The sequence below is a fragment of the Carassius gibelio genome, chromosome B13 (assembly GCF_023724105.1).
Source record: "Carassius gibelio isolate Cgi1373 ecotype wild population from Czech Republic chromosome B13, carGib1.2-hapl.c, whole genome shotgun sequence".
NCBI lineage: Eukaryota > Metazoa > Chordata > Actinopteri > Cypriniformes > Cyprinidae > Carassius > Carassius gibelio.
The window spans coordinates 23,315,460-23,331,912 of record NC_068408.1 but is presented as its reverse complement, the minus strand read 5'-3'; the positions used below and the strand labels follow the sequence as shown (position 1 = coordinate 23,331,912).

Here is a 16,453-nt window from a genome sequence, read left to right as displayed (position 1 = left end):
TAGTTGATTTAAGTACGTTCAATTAGGGACTTTTAAAAGCCATTTTAGAGCAAATACATAGAGATGATGAATAACCTGTCATTAAATGTATGTACATAATTGACTTTATATAATGTAATGCATATACAGTAATGTATGCTATGTAATGTATGTATGCAGTAGTGTTGTAACATGATATTCTCTGGCCGTTCTCCTCATCATAAAAGAGGGTTGTAAATCTATCATTTCTGTAAATAGGTTTTGGCTGGATGCTGCACAAAGCTTGTGAACCACACTCTATGGGGGATTGAATTATCCATTCTGCACAAATGCTTTTTATACCCTAATTATCAAGTGCTTAAAAAACAAACGGAGTCTCTACAGCTGATTTCATAAGAAAAACTGCTCTCCAAAAACAGCAAGCTTTCAACCACATCACTGAAGAGAAAAGAGCAGGTTATAAATGCATGAAGCACAGAGGTCTGGGAAGACTTGAACGTGGATCGCAGTTGTTCTACATGTTATAAACAGCATGATCAGCTTTGCACAGGAGCTGCTGTAACAGTACAGAAGCATTAAAACATGATGCCCATGTGACTTGAATGGGAAAGTCTGCCTGTTTTCACTGCGCTACGGCACTTTTAATGCTCCGATGTGTTCACAGTAGGAGGATCATATTTACACTGCACAACTGACCGAATCCAAATGAAGGAGACTGTGAACAGACACAGTGACGAACAGACATCAGACACCACACTGAAGCCTGTGTAATGGAAACAGACACTGCTCTTATATACATTAAAGCTGCGGTAGGGAACTTTTGACGCTTAATAAACAGAACTGCTTGCGTCTTGCGGAAGAACATCGTAGCCGGAACTACTTCTCTCTGTTTATGTCTATGAAGAATCACAAAGGTACTGGGTTACTCCGCCGCGGTACCCCTGAAGCAATCTAAAATAGTCCAAATATAAACACTTATTATAGGTGCACCCTAGTGATTCAGGACAAGCCAAAAACACGTTTGGAAAATGGATTCATGGTGTACTCGCTTATTATATAAATTTTTCTACATTTTGAACACAAACAAAGTTACGGACCGCAGCTCTGATTGATTATTTTTTACCGGGAGCGATGTATTTTCTGCAAATGGCAATAGGACACTGGGAGGAGCCAGAGGAGCTTGATTTTTTCACAGATTATCTGTCTCATATTCTACTGTCAGGACATAATGACAGGTTTAACAAATATGTAAAAAATATATTTTACAAAAGTTCCCTACAGCACCTTTAAACCAATTATTCAGACACCAGATATCATTTTTACTAGTGAGTGCAGGACACTGTAGTTCATTCATGTAAGTCAGGATGGAAAAATAAAATAAACTGTGACATTTCATACCCACAAATTCTTCATACAGTGGACTACCAGTAAAAATGTGGGATCAAAAATTACTCAGACACTTTGACCTGACCATGTTCTGCTTGAAGTGTGTTTCTTAAATTTGCTAATGTGACCTTTTTACACCACAGACTGAACAAAACGAAGCTTGGCTTGGTAACTGACCACTATGTGTAGCTATTCAACCTAATTCATTACAGACCTTTCTTGTCATATTTCATTAAACTGTTATAATGTGAGAAATGTTAAAGGTGTCAGAATACATTTTTGTTTGACACACATATATACACACACACACTTGGCTGGTTTATCTTAGCAGTTATTCCCTGTTTGCAGACACAAGTAAAAAATAAAAAAGCAGAGCAAAAGCATTTAAAAAGTTGTAAACTGATTTATTCAGGCATCAGGCCATACCATTAACCCTTTACAGCTCGTCTAACAGAGTATACTGTTATTGGTTAAATACAGTAGATTTATAAATAGACTGTACATCTGTAAAATAAATAGTTCACTATTGCGTATTATAAGTCACTTGGTGTTTAAGGTTTGAACTGTCTTGGGCTAAGTGCTACAGGTCATGCGGCGTGAGGGGTTGCGCACTAGCTGGTGGTCTCGCAGCAGTCCTACAGCGCAAGCACACAACACGGGCAGCTCCAGTATCACATCTCTGTCTCTGCCAAAAAGCTCTCACCCAGTCCTGATGTCATCAGGACCATCTGGGAGCTGGAAGAGTCTGGAAGGGTCAGAGACAATGTGTGAAGAGGACAGGAATTCGGCTTCTCCGGTTCTGAACGACTACAGATTCTTCTGTCTAGGGATAGTTCTCATTCTCTCATCTTTTATTCACCCTCAAACCGGCTCAGACTTTCTTTTACCCCGTGTATTTTTGGGGAATATCCTGGCCGCTCTTCTTCATGTACACTTTACTGCTCACCAAGGCTGCTTTTACTTTATATTGTGGAATGCCATTATAATTTAAAATAACAGTTTGTTATTTTAATATATTTTACTATATACTTAATTCCCGTCATCAAAGCTGAATTTTCAGCATTTTCAGAAATCATTTTAATATGCTGATTTGCTGCTCATTATTTTCAATGTTAAGAACAGTTGTGCTGCTTAATAGTTTTTGTGCAAGCCTTTTTTCATGATTCCTTGATGAATAAATGTTCAGTTAGAACTGAATGTATTTGACAATCTTAAAGTCTACTGTTTGCGTTTTATTAACCCCAAACCTTTGAACAGGGGAGGTACAGTAATGGAAATGAGAGGGGACTGGGTCTCTCAGGCTCCAAAATGACAAAAAAAATTAATTAAAGAAAAAGTAATCCATTCGACTTCTGTAGAATGTACCAAAAATCATTAACGTGTTTAAAAAATGTAGGCTATTTTTCAGAAAATCAGTGAGTATAACAGTCTTTCTGTAAAAATGGGCCATTGAGACTATTGATGTCATTGGTTTTAGTGAAACTAAACTTTTAAGGTGATTTTTTTATTACCTCCAACAAGTCCCCTTTCACTTTCATCATATGGAAAAGATATGGTCAGGATTTGCTTCCTAAAACTCAAGTCAAAAACCGAAAAATCAAGTCAGGTCGGTTTGGAGCGACGTGAGAATGATCATTTTGAGCCGAACTATTCCTTTCAGATTGAACCTCGCTAATAATAACCTCTAAGTCTAATGACTTCAGCATATACAGGACACAGAACTCACAACTTGGCCCTTATAAGAAATTCATATTTCTATTTCATAAGTAGAAATGATCTCTCCTAAATAATGCACGAGTAATGTCAGTTTCTGTACTTCCCTTTTGCCCCAGCCTCTTAGAAGCAGTTACTCCAGGAAAGTCATCCACACACAAAGAGGGAAAGAGAAAGCGGAAGAGAGATCTAAATGAAACGGTCTTGAAGCAAAGAGAACAGGCTGAGAGAGAGAGAGAGAGAGAGAGAGTGAGGCTGGTCAGCCCTTACTGCTGTGGGGAACCCAGGCCGGTTTCTCCCTGGGGGGCCCCGAGCGTCCGCGCGCCTCTCCGTCCTTATCCTCCTCCTCCTCACCTTCAGAGAGGAGATCGGAGATCTGCTGCTGCAGCTCAGGACTGATGTCGTTCTCGGCCAGGACCAGCACACGCAGGCTGGTGGGGTAGTTCTCCACCATGTCTAGGAAGACCTGACCACAGAGAGACGAGAAGTCTTGCTATGTCAGTAAATATCTTAAATATATCCCTTTTTTACTAGGAAAAGTTGGCACTAATATTTGGATGACCCTTCTTAGATTGCAACCAGTGCATATTTTACCATCCAGACACCAAGCAGAGTCATGCCAACTATAAGTATGAACACTGAGAGCATGAAGAAAGTCCTTGCACAGCTTTGCCATCTAGTGGAGAGTTATGAAAAACAGTCTCATTGAAAACTGAGCTTTTAAAGGAGTACTTCATCTGTTTAGTGATGTCATGTTGTCTAGACCTTGTTTCTTGAAACACAGATTTAACATCTCATTTTGTGTTCCACAGGAGAAAGCCGCAGTGACACGCAGGAGACAGAGGTATTATGGCTTAAAGTTGAGCTTAATGCATTATTTCCCCCCATCACAGAGCTATTTTTCAGCAGGTGGTGATAGGAAAGGGTTTTGGATTGCTTGTCTGGTTTATATCCATATAGATACAGATGTGATCTACACGCCCTGTCTCCTTTCAAGGGCCAACTGAATGAAGCCACTGCAGAGAACACTTACACGTAATTCATCACTGATATGAATAGTGTTTACTCTTTCAGAAATGAAGGTGAATGTTATGGGTTATTTTAGAAATGCAGGAGTAGTGGTAGAGAAATTGGGTGGGAAAATAAAAAAATTGATTCAAATAGGCATTAATATGAGTTAATTAATATCGAATGGCTAATATTAAAGGCATTGATATCTAGTTTTGGAGTGCAACCAGAGATCAAACTCTTTTCTTCCTTAAGAGAACAATTAACCTAAAAATGAAATTCTCATAATTGATTTCTTCTGTGTTATTTTGAAGAATGACAACATTCCTCATGATATTCTTTATAGATTTACGTTACTGTTTGAAAGTTTGGGGCCTGTAAGATTTGTAATGTTTCTCAGACACTGATGCTCTGAATACAGTAAAGATTTCATTACAATTTAAAATGATTGTTTTCTATGAGAATGTATTTTAAAATGTAATTTATTTCTGCAATTTTCAGCATCATTCCTCCAGTCTTCAGTGTCAGAGTCTTCAGAAATCATTCTAATATCTATATCTATATCTATATATATATATATATATATACATATACAGCTCAAAAACATGTCCTGTTATTATCAACACTGAAAACAGTTGTGGCTCCTCAATATTTTTGTGGAAACTGTAAAATATATATTTTTTTGATGAATACAAAGTGCATTTATTTGAAACAGAAATCTTTTGTAACATTATAAAATGTCTTTACTGTTGCTTTTGAACAATTTAATGCATCCAACAGTAGTTGCTGAAATATTATTTCCTTTAACAAAACTGACACCAAAAAAATGACTTACAAGAACAAAAAACTCACTGACACCAAACACCAAAGCTGGAAGATGGAGATTAAATTATGAATTTTTTTTTTTTCATGTTTCGGTGAGTTATTCCTTTATCAGCCTGCATATTTATATAAGTGTGCTGTAAAATGATAAATCGCAACCAATGTTCGCATTCAAAATAGGGCTGCTCCGATCACGATCGGCCGATCGTTAATGCACATCTCGTCAGTAAAGCCGGTTCTCTAATCAGCGGTAAATTCCATTAGGTGCGTGATTTCACATAGAGCAGCTGTTACTACACAGAGCCGTTGTTAACTGAGAAGATGCACAAATCCACGTTCATTTTCAGCATTTATTTGCGCATCTTTTCAGTTAACAACGGCTCTGTGTAGTAACAGCTGGTCTATGTGAAATCACGCACCTGATGGAATTAGAGAACCGGCTTTACTGACGAGATGCGCATAACGATCGGCCGATCGTGATCGGAGCAGCCCTAATTCAAAATAAATGTTTTTGTTTACATAATATGTATACTGTGTATATTTTGTGTGTGTGTGTGTGTGTGTGTGAAACAGACAATTGTTAGGCTTAAAAAATATATATATGTTATAATTAATTTGAATAGAAATATTCAAAAGTCAGCATGTTTCATGCTGTGGTTCTGAGTCTGGAATATACCTGTGCTGACTGATTGGTGAGGCCGGTTCCCTCCAGGTCCAGGACTTCAAGAGTTCGACTGGATGCAACAGCGACAGCCAGCATCCCAGCGATGTGATCCCCTGGAGACCACACGCATCGGGAAAAGCTGAGACAGAGACTCGAGTGCAAGGTGCAAACCAAGTGCTTTTCAAAGTGCAAACCCTGCATTTCTCCGCCAGTAACATTTGCATGCTTGGGTGGCAGTTTCATTCACCGGGGAGCAACAGTCAGCAAATAAATGTCTCAATATATAACATCTTCATCGACCACTATACTTCAGGCAAAGACTTGCCTCCTTGAATTAATTGTTAAATAGATTTGTGTCAAACCATGACACGCAATTCACTTAAACATTTAAAGCAAACTCTTGAGCTTATTAATACTGATTAAAAGTGTTAACGATATCTATATATCATGTCCAGCATGCATGCATACCTCAAAACTGCAGAAAATCGCTCACCTAAGGGGTTGTAGTCGAGGTTGAGGACTCGTAACTGTGAGCTATGAGCCACGGCGATGGCAAGTCGAGCCCAGCCCTGTGTGCTGACGGCTGGGTTAGCACTCAGCGTAAGCTCTTTAAGCCCTGTGCAGTATTATCGATCGCATAAAAGAGCATTGTTAATTCACCACAGAGCCAAGCCTGCTGCTGGATTTAAAACTCCTACTGCACTATTTTTCATTTGGATATACATTATTCATAGAATTGTACAAATATTCCCAAATTACACACAAAAAAACCATTCTCAAAATAAATGAAATCCTTACATACAAGCTTCATCAATGTTTTACAGTCCAAATAGCATTCAAAAAAGTTTTTAGGTTAATTTAATTTTGCAGCTTTGTAAAATAGTGATCTGTGACATTATACTATGTAGAATATCAAAACTCATTTAATACATTTTGTGAAAGTAAAAAATTGCTTCTTGCTTCATGTTGGGGGCCATCACACCTTTCTTTGAATAATATTTCATTTTGTGCTATGACGACAAAAATGAGCAATTATATCCATTAATTTTCATTAGGAATACACCATCTGGCTCATGCATTATCATCATCACTAAAAACTCTTAACATGATGTTTAATGTGACTAACCGCTTATTTAAGCTTCATGTATCTCAAAGGTTTTTTTTGTTTGGAAACTGTCTTTAGTAAACACTGTTTCCTGGTGAAGCTGTGATGTTTTACCCGATTTGGCTCCATCTGGAGGAAGCATGCCACAGATGAGACGCACTGCCTCATCTCCCAGCATGCAGTCCCCTAAATCCAAGGACACCAGCGAGGGGTGAGTGGACAGGGCTCCATTCAGGTTGACCAGTCCTGCATCTAAAAGTGGACTCCCGTGGAGACTGTAAAGGCACGGGGAAAGCGGACAGAGACAGACATTATTTCATGTGCTACATTTGCATTCCCTGGAGAAAAATGGCAATGCTTTCAAGACAGTAGAAGTGTTTCAACTGTCGGTTCTGCATTGCAAAAAAAAAAAAAAAAAAAGGGGGATCTGTTGGCATATACATTATATATAATACATTATATATATATATATATATATATATATATATATATATATATATATATATATATATATATATATATATATATATATAAACCCAACATGACTGAAGGTTATATCACTTTCCAACATAGCAAATGCATATACATAATACATTTGACACACACAAAACTGAGTTTGTAAAAAGACCAATCACAATTCAGTATGCAAACGATCTGAGAAACACTACCAGCCTCTAATATTACAGTGACGTAATCGAAATCCCTTGGAACTGAGCGAACATTCTAACAGTGTGTCAGTGGAAGTTCTGACTTTACATTTATAAACACGACATATATATATATATATATATATATATATATATATATATATATATATATATATATATATATATATATATATATATATATAAATTATTATAATTATAATAATAAAAAAAAAACGGATAAATTATGAACTAAATCTGAAAAAAAATTAGTTATTTATTTTATAGAAATTATTTTAGCGCATTGCTGGGGTTACATTGTAGCTATACTAGCCTACATATTTTGTTGTACAATGTACATATTATATTAACTCATTTAGCGGACGTACAAATGAGGAACATCGCAATCAATGTATCATTAGAGCCAATAATATACACAATGCAGATTTTGACGTTTCAGCATTAGTAGCCTCTAAGGGTTACTGGATGTGTTTTTGGGGGTTGCATGTGTCAAATTCAAAAAAGCCCACCAGTGATGTTGTGTTGTCGAAATGTTTCGATTCCGTTCTTCGGTTTAAGTCTGTCTGACAGGAAACTTCTCCTCAATAACAGCCTATCGCTATAAATATGCGCGATGATGATAATAATAGTGACTAAAGAAGCACTCACAAGAGCGTCTGGAGGGATCTGTTGGCCTTCAGAGCATCCGCCAGCTGCTTGGTCCGGCCGATGGTGGACACCACGCCGAGGTTGAGGTTGAGCTGCGCGAGGGAGACCGACTCCGCCACACCGCGACACACGCGGCCGAAGTCCCGGTCCGACAGCTGGCAGCCGCGCACCGACAGCAGCCGCACGCTGTTCTCCTTCAGACTGTCGCATATGTCTTTGATCTCCGCGCCGGACAGCGCCTCTCCCGTGATCTGAATAGAGCCCGGCAGCATCTCGGCGGTGTCAGGCTCGATTAACGGGCATTATTGATCCTGGAGGTCGGATCCGCGGCGTCTAATCCGGTGCAGCAGGCGACCTCGGGATATCGCGGAGGGAAGGTGTGGTGCCGCTGCTGGTACTGTCTACTTCAGCGTTTTGTTGCGTTTGCCTCCCGACAACCCAAGATGATGATGATGATGATGATGCTGGTGCTGTCGGTGACTATATATAACGTCGCTCACGGTAAACTGTTCCCATCTCACCAGCGAAACGGGTTTGAGGCGACTCCAGGCTTGAGGTAATCCGCCAGACAGCTGATGCTGGGATTGGCCACAAGCAGAGAAATGGGCGCAGGGCAACGACTGTAGGCTGTTTGGATGATTACTAGGGTCTTGGAAGTAGGTTGTATCTATTGCATGCAGTAGAACACCGGGGCAAGTTGTCACACACTTCACCCTATTGATGTTTGTCAGCATAGGTTCATTTTCACAAAGTTAATTTCTGTACAGATCAAGTTTTTCTCAATATTTACAGTTAGCCTAATTTAACTGTTGTGGGTACCCTAGATTTTCACAGTTGGAAAATGACTATAGGTTTTGCAACAATGTACTTTGAAACAACACAAAATAACTAATAACACTTATTTGGAGCAAATGAACTTATTACACAAAAAATAAATTACCTGTAATTTTTTATAAAATCATATAAAACGTGACAATTCCCCCGACCTGACATTTTTGAAAAATGTATTTTGTTCTGACAATTTAATCCTGTAATATCTGACACTTGAAATTCGGCAGATCAATTTATTTTTAATTTTAATTCAACTTATTGAACCCTTTAGATAAAATCTAAAAAAAAAAAATGCACTTAAAGAAAGAGAGATTATTTTGCATATATGTGCATTTGTTTGAATATTTGATATTTCATGCTTTTATGACTCAGAGAACATTATATATGACATAGGAGAACATGGAGCACATACTCGACGAGAAAAACAAAACAAAAAAAGGTTTATTCAGAGGCCCAAACTGGACAAAAATATGCAATTTGATGCAGTTGTAATATCAAATTCTGATTGCATGTAATGTAAATCAATATTTCAGAATAATAGCAGACTTAAAATGCATATAAATATCAGTTGTCACTCTATATCTTGCAAAACATAATGCAATGCAACACGATGAGGATTGAGCTATACAATGTTTCTAAAAAGCCTGACGTGTCATATTTGATACTCCTAGCATGATTGTTCCAGAAATGATGTATAATCAAGTTGCAATCAATCATACTTTATAAAAGTCAGATAATTTAGAAGCCTTATAAATCTGTGTATCAAATAAGATAGCTACAATTGATTTTATAATATACCTTATCTAACTGATTCTTGTTTGAATGTGTGTCAGTGTTAATGTATTCACTTGTTACCCAACATCTACTAGAAACATATATCAAAACTTTGTTGTTAGTCATTGTATATATAGGCAACATGCACAAATAATAGTCATCCAGGCGCAGCTCTGTGGCACAGGTGGGTCTTGTGAATAATATATTGAATGGATCCACATGAATGTCACTTGTTTCTTCTCTCAGCAACAGTCGGAGGATGTGAGGGTGGATGGTATAACCAGTTGTACCCAGAGCGTGTCTGGTTGCATGGCCCCATCTGTGTGAGCAGGGAAACGTGAGCCCTGAATGAAACACACACAATTAATTCCTAATGCAGCCCAGTGTATGGACTCACCTTAACTTACCCTGATCAGTGCAGTCAACCAGAGCGCCATCGAACAACAAAAAGAAAGTCTGCTGAGTCCAAACATTTAAATGCAACAGGTGAGTTGCATGTTCCGAGTAAATGTAAAGTTTTAAAAACGGACTGAAAAACTAAATCAAAAACTCAAATTGCATATTAAATGGTTTATCATTGTGCAAAATTTGTATTCTTCAGATCTGCTGCTCTTCTAGGCCCTACACATTTTTCATCCTGCACACCAATGCCGTCTTGTTGTCGCTAAAATATTTTGCTGCAGCAGTATTCCTTTATGTTTTAAGACTGACATGAATCTTTCCAATAATCCAAGAAAATAAATCTATCTGTCTGTCCATCTACTTCATCATCCACCTCCATTTTCTTAATATTATTTCTGCCACGGGCTCTAGTCAAATGTAATGTAGGGTTGTGTTGTAGGTAATTTTAGACAGGCTCTACAGAGCACTTAAAGTAGTTTAGTAGTTTAACCTACTTAGCAACCTTTTAGATGCAAATTTGAGACACTTTTATTTCGGGGAGCACAATGATAGGCCTTTGCCATTTCACTTCAAAGGTTGCTCTTCTGGGACTGTTTGAAAGCACTCTTATTCTTTGAAAGCATTTATTTAAAGAGTTTATGTTATTGTATTTATTTATTACAAAGGTGCTCTATTGAACTGAGATCTAGTGACTGAAAGCCCTTTCTATAGTCAACTCATTGCCATGTTCAAAAAACCAGTTTGAGAAATGTTGAGCTTTGTGACATTACCCTGCTGGAAGTAGCCGTTAAAAGGAAAGACGTGGTTAGCAACTGTACTCAGGAAGGCTGTGGAGTTCGCTCAGTTGGTACTAAAGAGCCCCAAGTGTGCCAAGAAAGTACCCCCACACTAATACACCACCAGCAGCCTGAACCATTGATACAAGGCAGACTGGATCCATGATTTCATGTTGTTCAGGCCAAATTATGACCCTACCATCTGCATTTCACAGCTCTGGCATCAACAAAGCATTTTGAGCTCTTTTTCATACTCTTCCCCGTAAGGCACTGGTCTCAAACCCAATTCCTGGAAGGCCACAGTTTAGCTCAGACCCTAATCAAACACACCTGAACCAGTTAATCAATGTTTCGACGGAGAGTGTATGTGAACCATGAATATTCCTACAGTTCACTGACTTCTAGGAAACTATTTCCAGTAAGTTCATCTCAGAGCAGCTTTCAGTAAGTTGCATTAAATCATTTGGAGTATTGACCATGTTTAGGTTTAGCAACATGTTACTGTTCAGAGCATCAGCTACTGATATGTGCACGATCAATACAAAATACTGTAGGCATTGTTTAATCGCTTTAATTGGAGAATATTTCAAGTTTTAAACAACACAAATTAGGACAACAGTGTTTCTTTTTTTTCTCTTTACAAGAACCCTTTAAATAAGAAGCTCACATGTAGAAGACAACATAATGAGAGAGCAGGAAACCCTCAATCCCAACCATAGCTTTAAATAGCATGAATCAGACTGCACCACAATGGCTGGTTAAATATGGATAAGGAAAAAAAAAATATTGCATGCAACATAACAATCTTTTTCATCTTCAAATAAGACATCATTGCATTTCTGTATTTTAATGCACTTTGCCTTCCCATCAAGATTTCTCTATCGACTCTCGATAAAAGACTTCCTTCGCAACTGTGAAAATATCTAAAAAATTCAAATAAAAAATGCAACTAGATAAAAAACAGAAGTGTTGTGTGATGTCACTCAGTAACGGAGACCGTTTATGAGGCAAATCAGTGCACTCTCACAGAGCGCAAACATCCAGCTGCATTTAATGTCAACAGGGTTTTGGAAGAATAATTATTAGTATCAGCATCCTTAAGGGATCCATACATATTCTGAATAAACCATTCTAATATTAGCAGATCATATAGACTGTAACCCTTAGCAAAAAATAAGTAAGACAAGTGTAGAGTGAATAGGATAGTGTGTGTCTCATAATAACATGAGCCAAAATTAAGTGAAGCCGTCTAGACCGAAGAACATCCTTTTAGTTCTGTACGACAGCTTCAGGAACAACAGATGAGATACAAACTGAGCTCAACAGAGACTGCCCCATGATTTTGTTTGGCCCTGACCCTACATATGTATACACCAGCCTCACTGGACTGTGTGACCAGTCCCAGACAAATGCATAATCACTGAGACTGTAAAACTGCAGATATTGACTTGATGGTGGCGTTAACAACAGCATTTGCAACAACAGGCACATCTCTGGCCACTCTCTGGATGGGTGGGATGTTGGGTCCTTCCAAGGTGTCCAGGATACCTGCACACAGTAAACACACAGCACAATCCTGACTGGAAGTACAGTAGCCCGATAACATCGTCCCTCATTGACTTTTAGGCGTTTCACAGTTTTTGAGGGGAACTTGGTACTAATACTATTGCAATTGTGACAAATGTTGTAAACACAGTGGTTATTTTTGTGCTCTTATCAGTGGACAGGATTGCTTTATTTTTATTTACATAGAAGGCGACAAATATATGTAGAGTAATGAAGATATAAGACTGTGGTCAATCTGCTCAACCACAGAGAAGAATTACAGTCAGACAAATGAGAGATTTCCAGCTGGCCTCATTCTGACGGGCTAAAAATAAACAGGACCAATAACTCATACCGTCTCTAAAATTAGATTTAAGAGGGAATTTCAATCACAATAATGTCTTGAAGACAATCTCTTTCAGTACACTGTTGCTCTAAATGGATGGAACACTTTATTAACTTATTAATTGTATTAATTTGTTTTAATCATGTATAGACCTTCAGTAAGCAGTGCTCCACTGAAGTATTTGAACAATCCTGTTGTTACTCTCCTTAAGTTATTATTCTGGACTGAATTGCACATGCCACGAGAATGATATATTTCATATTTACTATATATTACAAAGAGTGTGCTGCAGATATAAAGTAGTAATACTGCAATTATTAATGCAACTTTTATTTGCATACTAATGACAGACTAATTAACTCATGACAAGACTATTACTTGTTTTGCATCATCACTCAAAAATACTCGCGCATGTCTCTGCATGCACGTATTCAAATGTTTTGCATGAAAATGTGTGTATGCAAATATAGTCGTTTATTTCTATGTATTGTTATTTTAGTGCATATGCGTGAATAATAATGCACAAACATAATATATGTGTCCTTGTTTTCATTTAACAGTTAAAAAGCATGGATTTTTTTTGTGATTTATATTTACTCAATTTGAATAGCGATTTTGTTCTTCATGGAATTAAAAGATCAATTTTGTTTTGCTGTATCACCCAGCTCTCGGTCTCTTGTCTTACCTTCAACCATCTTATGGTACGCAAAGTGCAGGTAGAGCAGAAAGAGCATGTGAAGAGCAGCCAGGGTCCCACACAAGATGAGGCGAGGAGTCTGACCAACCGTTCGGGAGATCAGCACAGCCACCTGGGAGAAAGCTGGATATAGTGACTGCACATACATGCATGATCTTAGCCCTCGTTCATTCTTCCTTTACCATGCGTAGAGTAGACAGTCCTCCGATCACCAGCCAGAGAATGTAGAAGAGCGAGTGGAAGTGGACATTGTAAGTGATGAAAAGGACCATGCAGTGGCCAAAGAGACCGTAACCCTGAAAACAAAGATGATTTGAGACACAGCGTAAACTAACCAGCCCTAGCATGAAGTGAGCATGTCATCGACTCTCTTCAGGAGTAATGCGAGGTACGTACTAGCAAAGACAACATCTGCAGCATGGTAATCTGAGCGTTGCACAGGTAAGCAAGGAAATAAATGAAGGAGGACACTCCCAGCCAGTATCCGAAGCAGGTTCCTATGGCAGTTCCCATCAGCGTGCCCTCTCTCTGTTTCAACAAACAAACAATAAGAGTCAATCATCAGCACAGCTTTGGATGACACTTCTCACTGACGCTGACGAACGCGCTTACAATAACAGTTCCTGATGTCTTCATGCCATGGAGCAGAATAGCCACCATCGTGAACACCAGCATCATTGGTCCGTACAGCTCGCCAGCAACTTTCTGGGTTTAAAAGATGAGGGAAAATAGATTGTTATAAATCTGCACCGTCCAGTGGGTCGAGGAACACAGTTGTGTGCCATTTTTGGCTTTTCAAAAAGCTCAAAACTAAAACGTGCTGTGAGACAAAATACAAGTTAACCGATTAAATCTGATTAACCCTATAACGCTTGCAATGCAAAATAAATAAATGTATTTGTTTACACACTAACTCTCCTAATACTTAATAAGATGATAAAACTATGTAAATGCTTAGTTTTATGACCAAAGCCCTTTAGTTTTAAAATGTGGGGATTGAAACCGAATGCAACGTGATATAATGATGATACAGTGATTAAAAAGTGATCAAATGATCTATGGATAATCAAGTAAAAAGTTTCTTCAGTCCAGTAGGTGTTCAACTTGAAATAATAATACTAATAATGTAAAAGTTATGTCTACGCTTACTTGAAAAATCAGTAACAATTTTGGGGTGTACCACAACACGAAAATAAGTTCTTCAGCAAAGTTTTGATTAAGTGGATCATTTAGAGGCCTTAGAAATGTGTTTCAAATACAATACAGTGGTCTTTTAGAAGAATAATAGTATTCATCTCTCTCGCTCAAAGACATCAGACCCCTGCTCTTACCAATACTATTAAACTCGCTTCTCTTGCTTACAGCTCAAATGATGACGTGTCTTACCTGTGGAAAGTTGATCATCCGGACTGGGATCAAGGATTCGACCAACCTGTGGATCAAGCAGTTCTTAACTGAGTCAGCAGACACTGAGAAACCGCTGTTAGAAAGCCTGACGTGCATCTGACCTGTTTCTGACTTGATTCGGCTCCACGTCAAAGTACGGCCGGAGAATGTCAATGTTGGCGTAGAGGTTAAATGCTTTTGAGGCCTGTCTTTTTCCTGCCTGCCATACCTGTGTGGATACAAGATATATTAGTACTCTCATCTACACAAAGATAAACAGAACTACTCAAAGGACAGTCAGACATGTTTGTGTGAATCATATGTCAAACAAAGTTTCTAGCTCACCTCATCGGCCACCTGTCTGCCCAGCTGTCCCTTCAAGCCCTTCATCCCCAGGAACTCTCCGTCCTCTCCGTTGTCCTCCTCCGTCGCTGCTGCCTCGGCCGTCACCTCCTCCTCCTCCTTCAAACGCTGATGGATCTCGCCCATATCCTCAAAGCTGGAGCCAGACGTGTCGTCCATGTTCTCCATGTCGATCACCGCCGAGCCGCTGCCCTGTGGTCAGTCACATGAAAGAACAAACACTGTGTTAAAATGTCTTTATTATTAGTTTTTTTTTTTTTAAATATGAAGCTATTTGCACATTTTAAATATGGTAGAGAATGTTATTAAGTATCATGCATGACATTTTAATTTTGTTCAAATATATGTTTACTAAAAACTATGATATATGTTGAATTCTGAACTAATGTTCACTAATGAAATAATGTTGTTTACCACAACTTATTATATTTCACCATACCTAGAGTACTATGCAAATTCTGCATAAAAATACCCCAGTGAAAAATAAATATATTTAAAATGTAGTTCAAATACATTTATTTCATGCCGAGTATACTACAAATACATTTTACATGTATGTACTTAATAAAATGTCGTGCAACTGTGCTTTTACTACAGTAACCTGGTATACTTAAAAGTCTAAAACTAATTTTGTACTTAAATGTGCAGAAGTACAAATAAAGATATACGTAGTACATTTTAGAGTGCTAAAGTAGACATTTTACAAGTATACTTCAGGAACACGTTAAATACTTTGCATTTCAACACATTTTAGACTTAATATTAAGAAAAGTGCATTATGCACAAGTAATGTAGTGATGTTTAATTATAAATCAGTAAGTCTCAAGTTATCTGTCAATAACTATGTTAATAGATTTGAACTATACTTAGTATGAAATAAATGTATTTTAAATATATTACTTCTCACTAAAGTATAGATACATAATATAACAACTACGCCAATGTCAAGCATTCGAGGTCAGGCTGAGAAAAGCTCACTAAGCGTTATTAACAGTAAAGAAATGTTTCTGTTACAGTAATGATAATTACCTGGATGATGATGTTGTCATCAAAACTGCCCCACGGTTCCGTGTTCGTGTTTGTGCTTCCTTGTGACGCGGACATTGTTTAACGTTAACAGGTACAAGAATACAATCAGAGAGATTCGCTAAAAGAATTTACAGATGCTACTGTCTATAATTTGATTCTGGTGCTCATCGTTGTTTAGCAATACAAAGGTTTATGCGGATTGTTTTTCCAGCTGTAAAGCACTGGGGTAAAATTTTGACGTAATGAGGAGGAAATGTCTGACGCTACTTCCGCTAAACGCAAATAAAAGCACAAAACAAAACTTCCACGTTCGG

General features: G+C 38.0%; 2 protein-coding genes across 3 annotated transcripts; both read right to left on the bottom strand.

Moving 5' to 3' along the window:
• Positions 1-1,748: 1,748 nt before the first annotated feature.
• lrrc73 (leucine rich repeat containing 73) lies at positions 1,749-8,628 on the bottom strand. 2 transcript variants are annotated; one of them, XM_052572024.1, is made up of 6 exons: positions 7,991-8,628; positions 6,792-6,952; positions 6,066-6,188; positions 5,585-5,685; positions 3,349-3,544; positions 1,749-3,214 (listed from the first exon to the last, which is right to left on the bottom strand). In XM_052572024.1, the coding sequence occupies exons 1-6, from the start codon at positions 8,260-8,262 to the stop codon at positions 3,126-3,128; spliced, it is 942 nt and encodes a 313-aa protein (XP_052427984.1). In that variant the 5' UTR covers positions 8,263-8,628; the 3' UTR covers positions 1,749-3,125. The 2 variants fall into 2 exon arrangements, with proteins under 2 accessions (XP_052427984.1, XP_052427985.1); XM_052572025.1 differs by having other exon boundaries at positions 1,749-2,110; positions 7,991-8,627.
• Positions 8,629-11,328: 2,700 nt separating this feature from the next.
• Positions 11,329-16,407, bottom strand: yipf3 (Yip1 domain family, member 3). The gene is made up of 9 exons (XM_052572023.1): positions 16,140-16,407; positions 15,093-15,302; positions 14,870-14,976; positions 14,748-14,793; positions 13,974-14,066; positions 13,758-13,889; positions 13,544-13,657; positions 13,350-13,473; positions 11,329-12,321 (listed from the first exon to the last, which is right to left on the bottom strand). The coding sequence occupies exons 1-9, from the start codon at positions 16,212-16,214 to the stop codon at positions 12,191-12,193; spliced, it is 1,032 nt and encodes a 343-aa protein (XP_052427983.1). The 5' UTR covers positions 16,215-16,407; the 3' UTR covers positions 11,329-12,190.
• Positions 16,408-16,453: the final 46 nt, after the last annotated feature.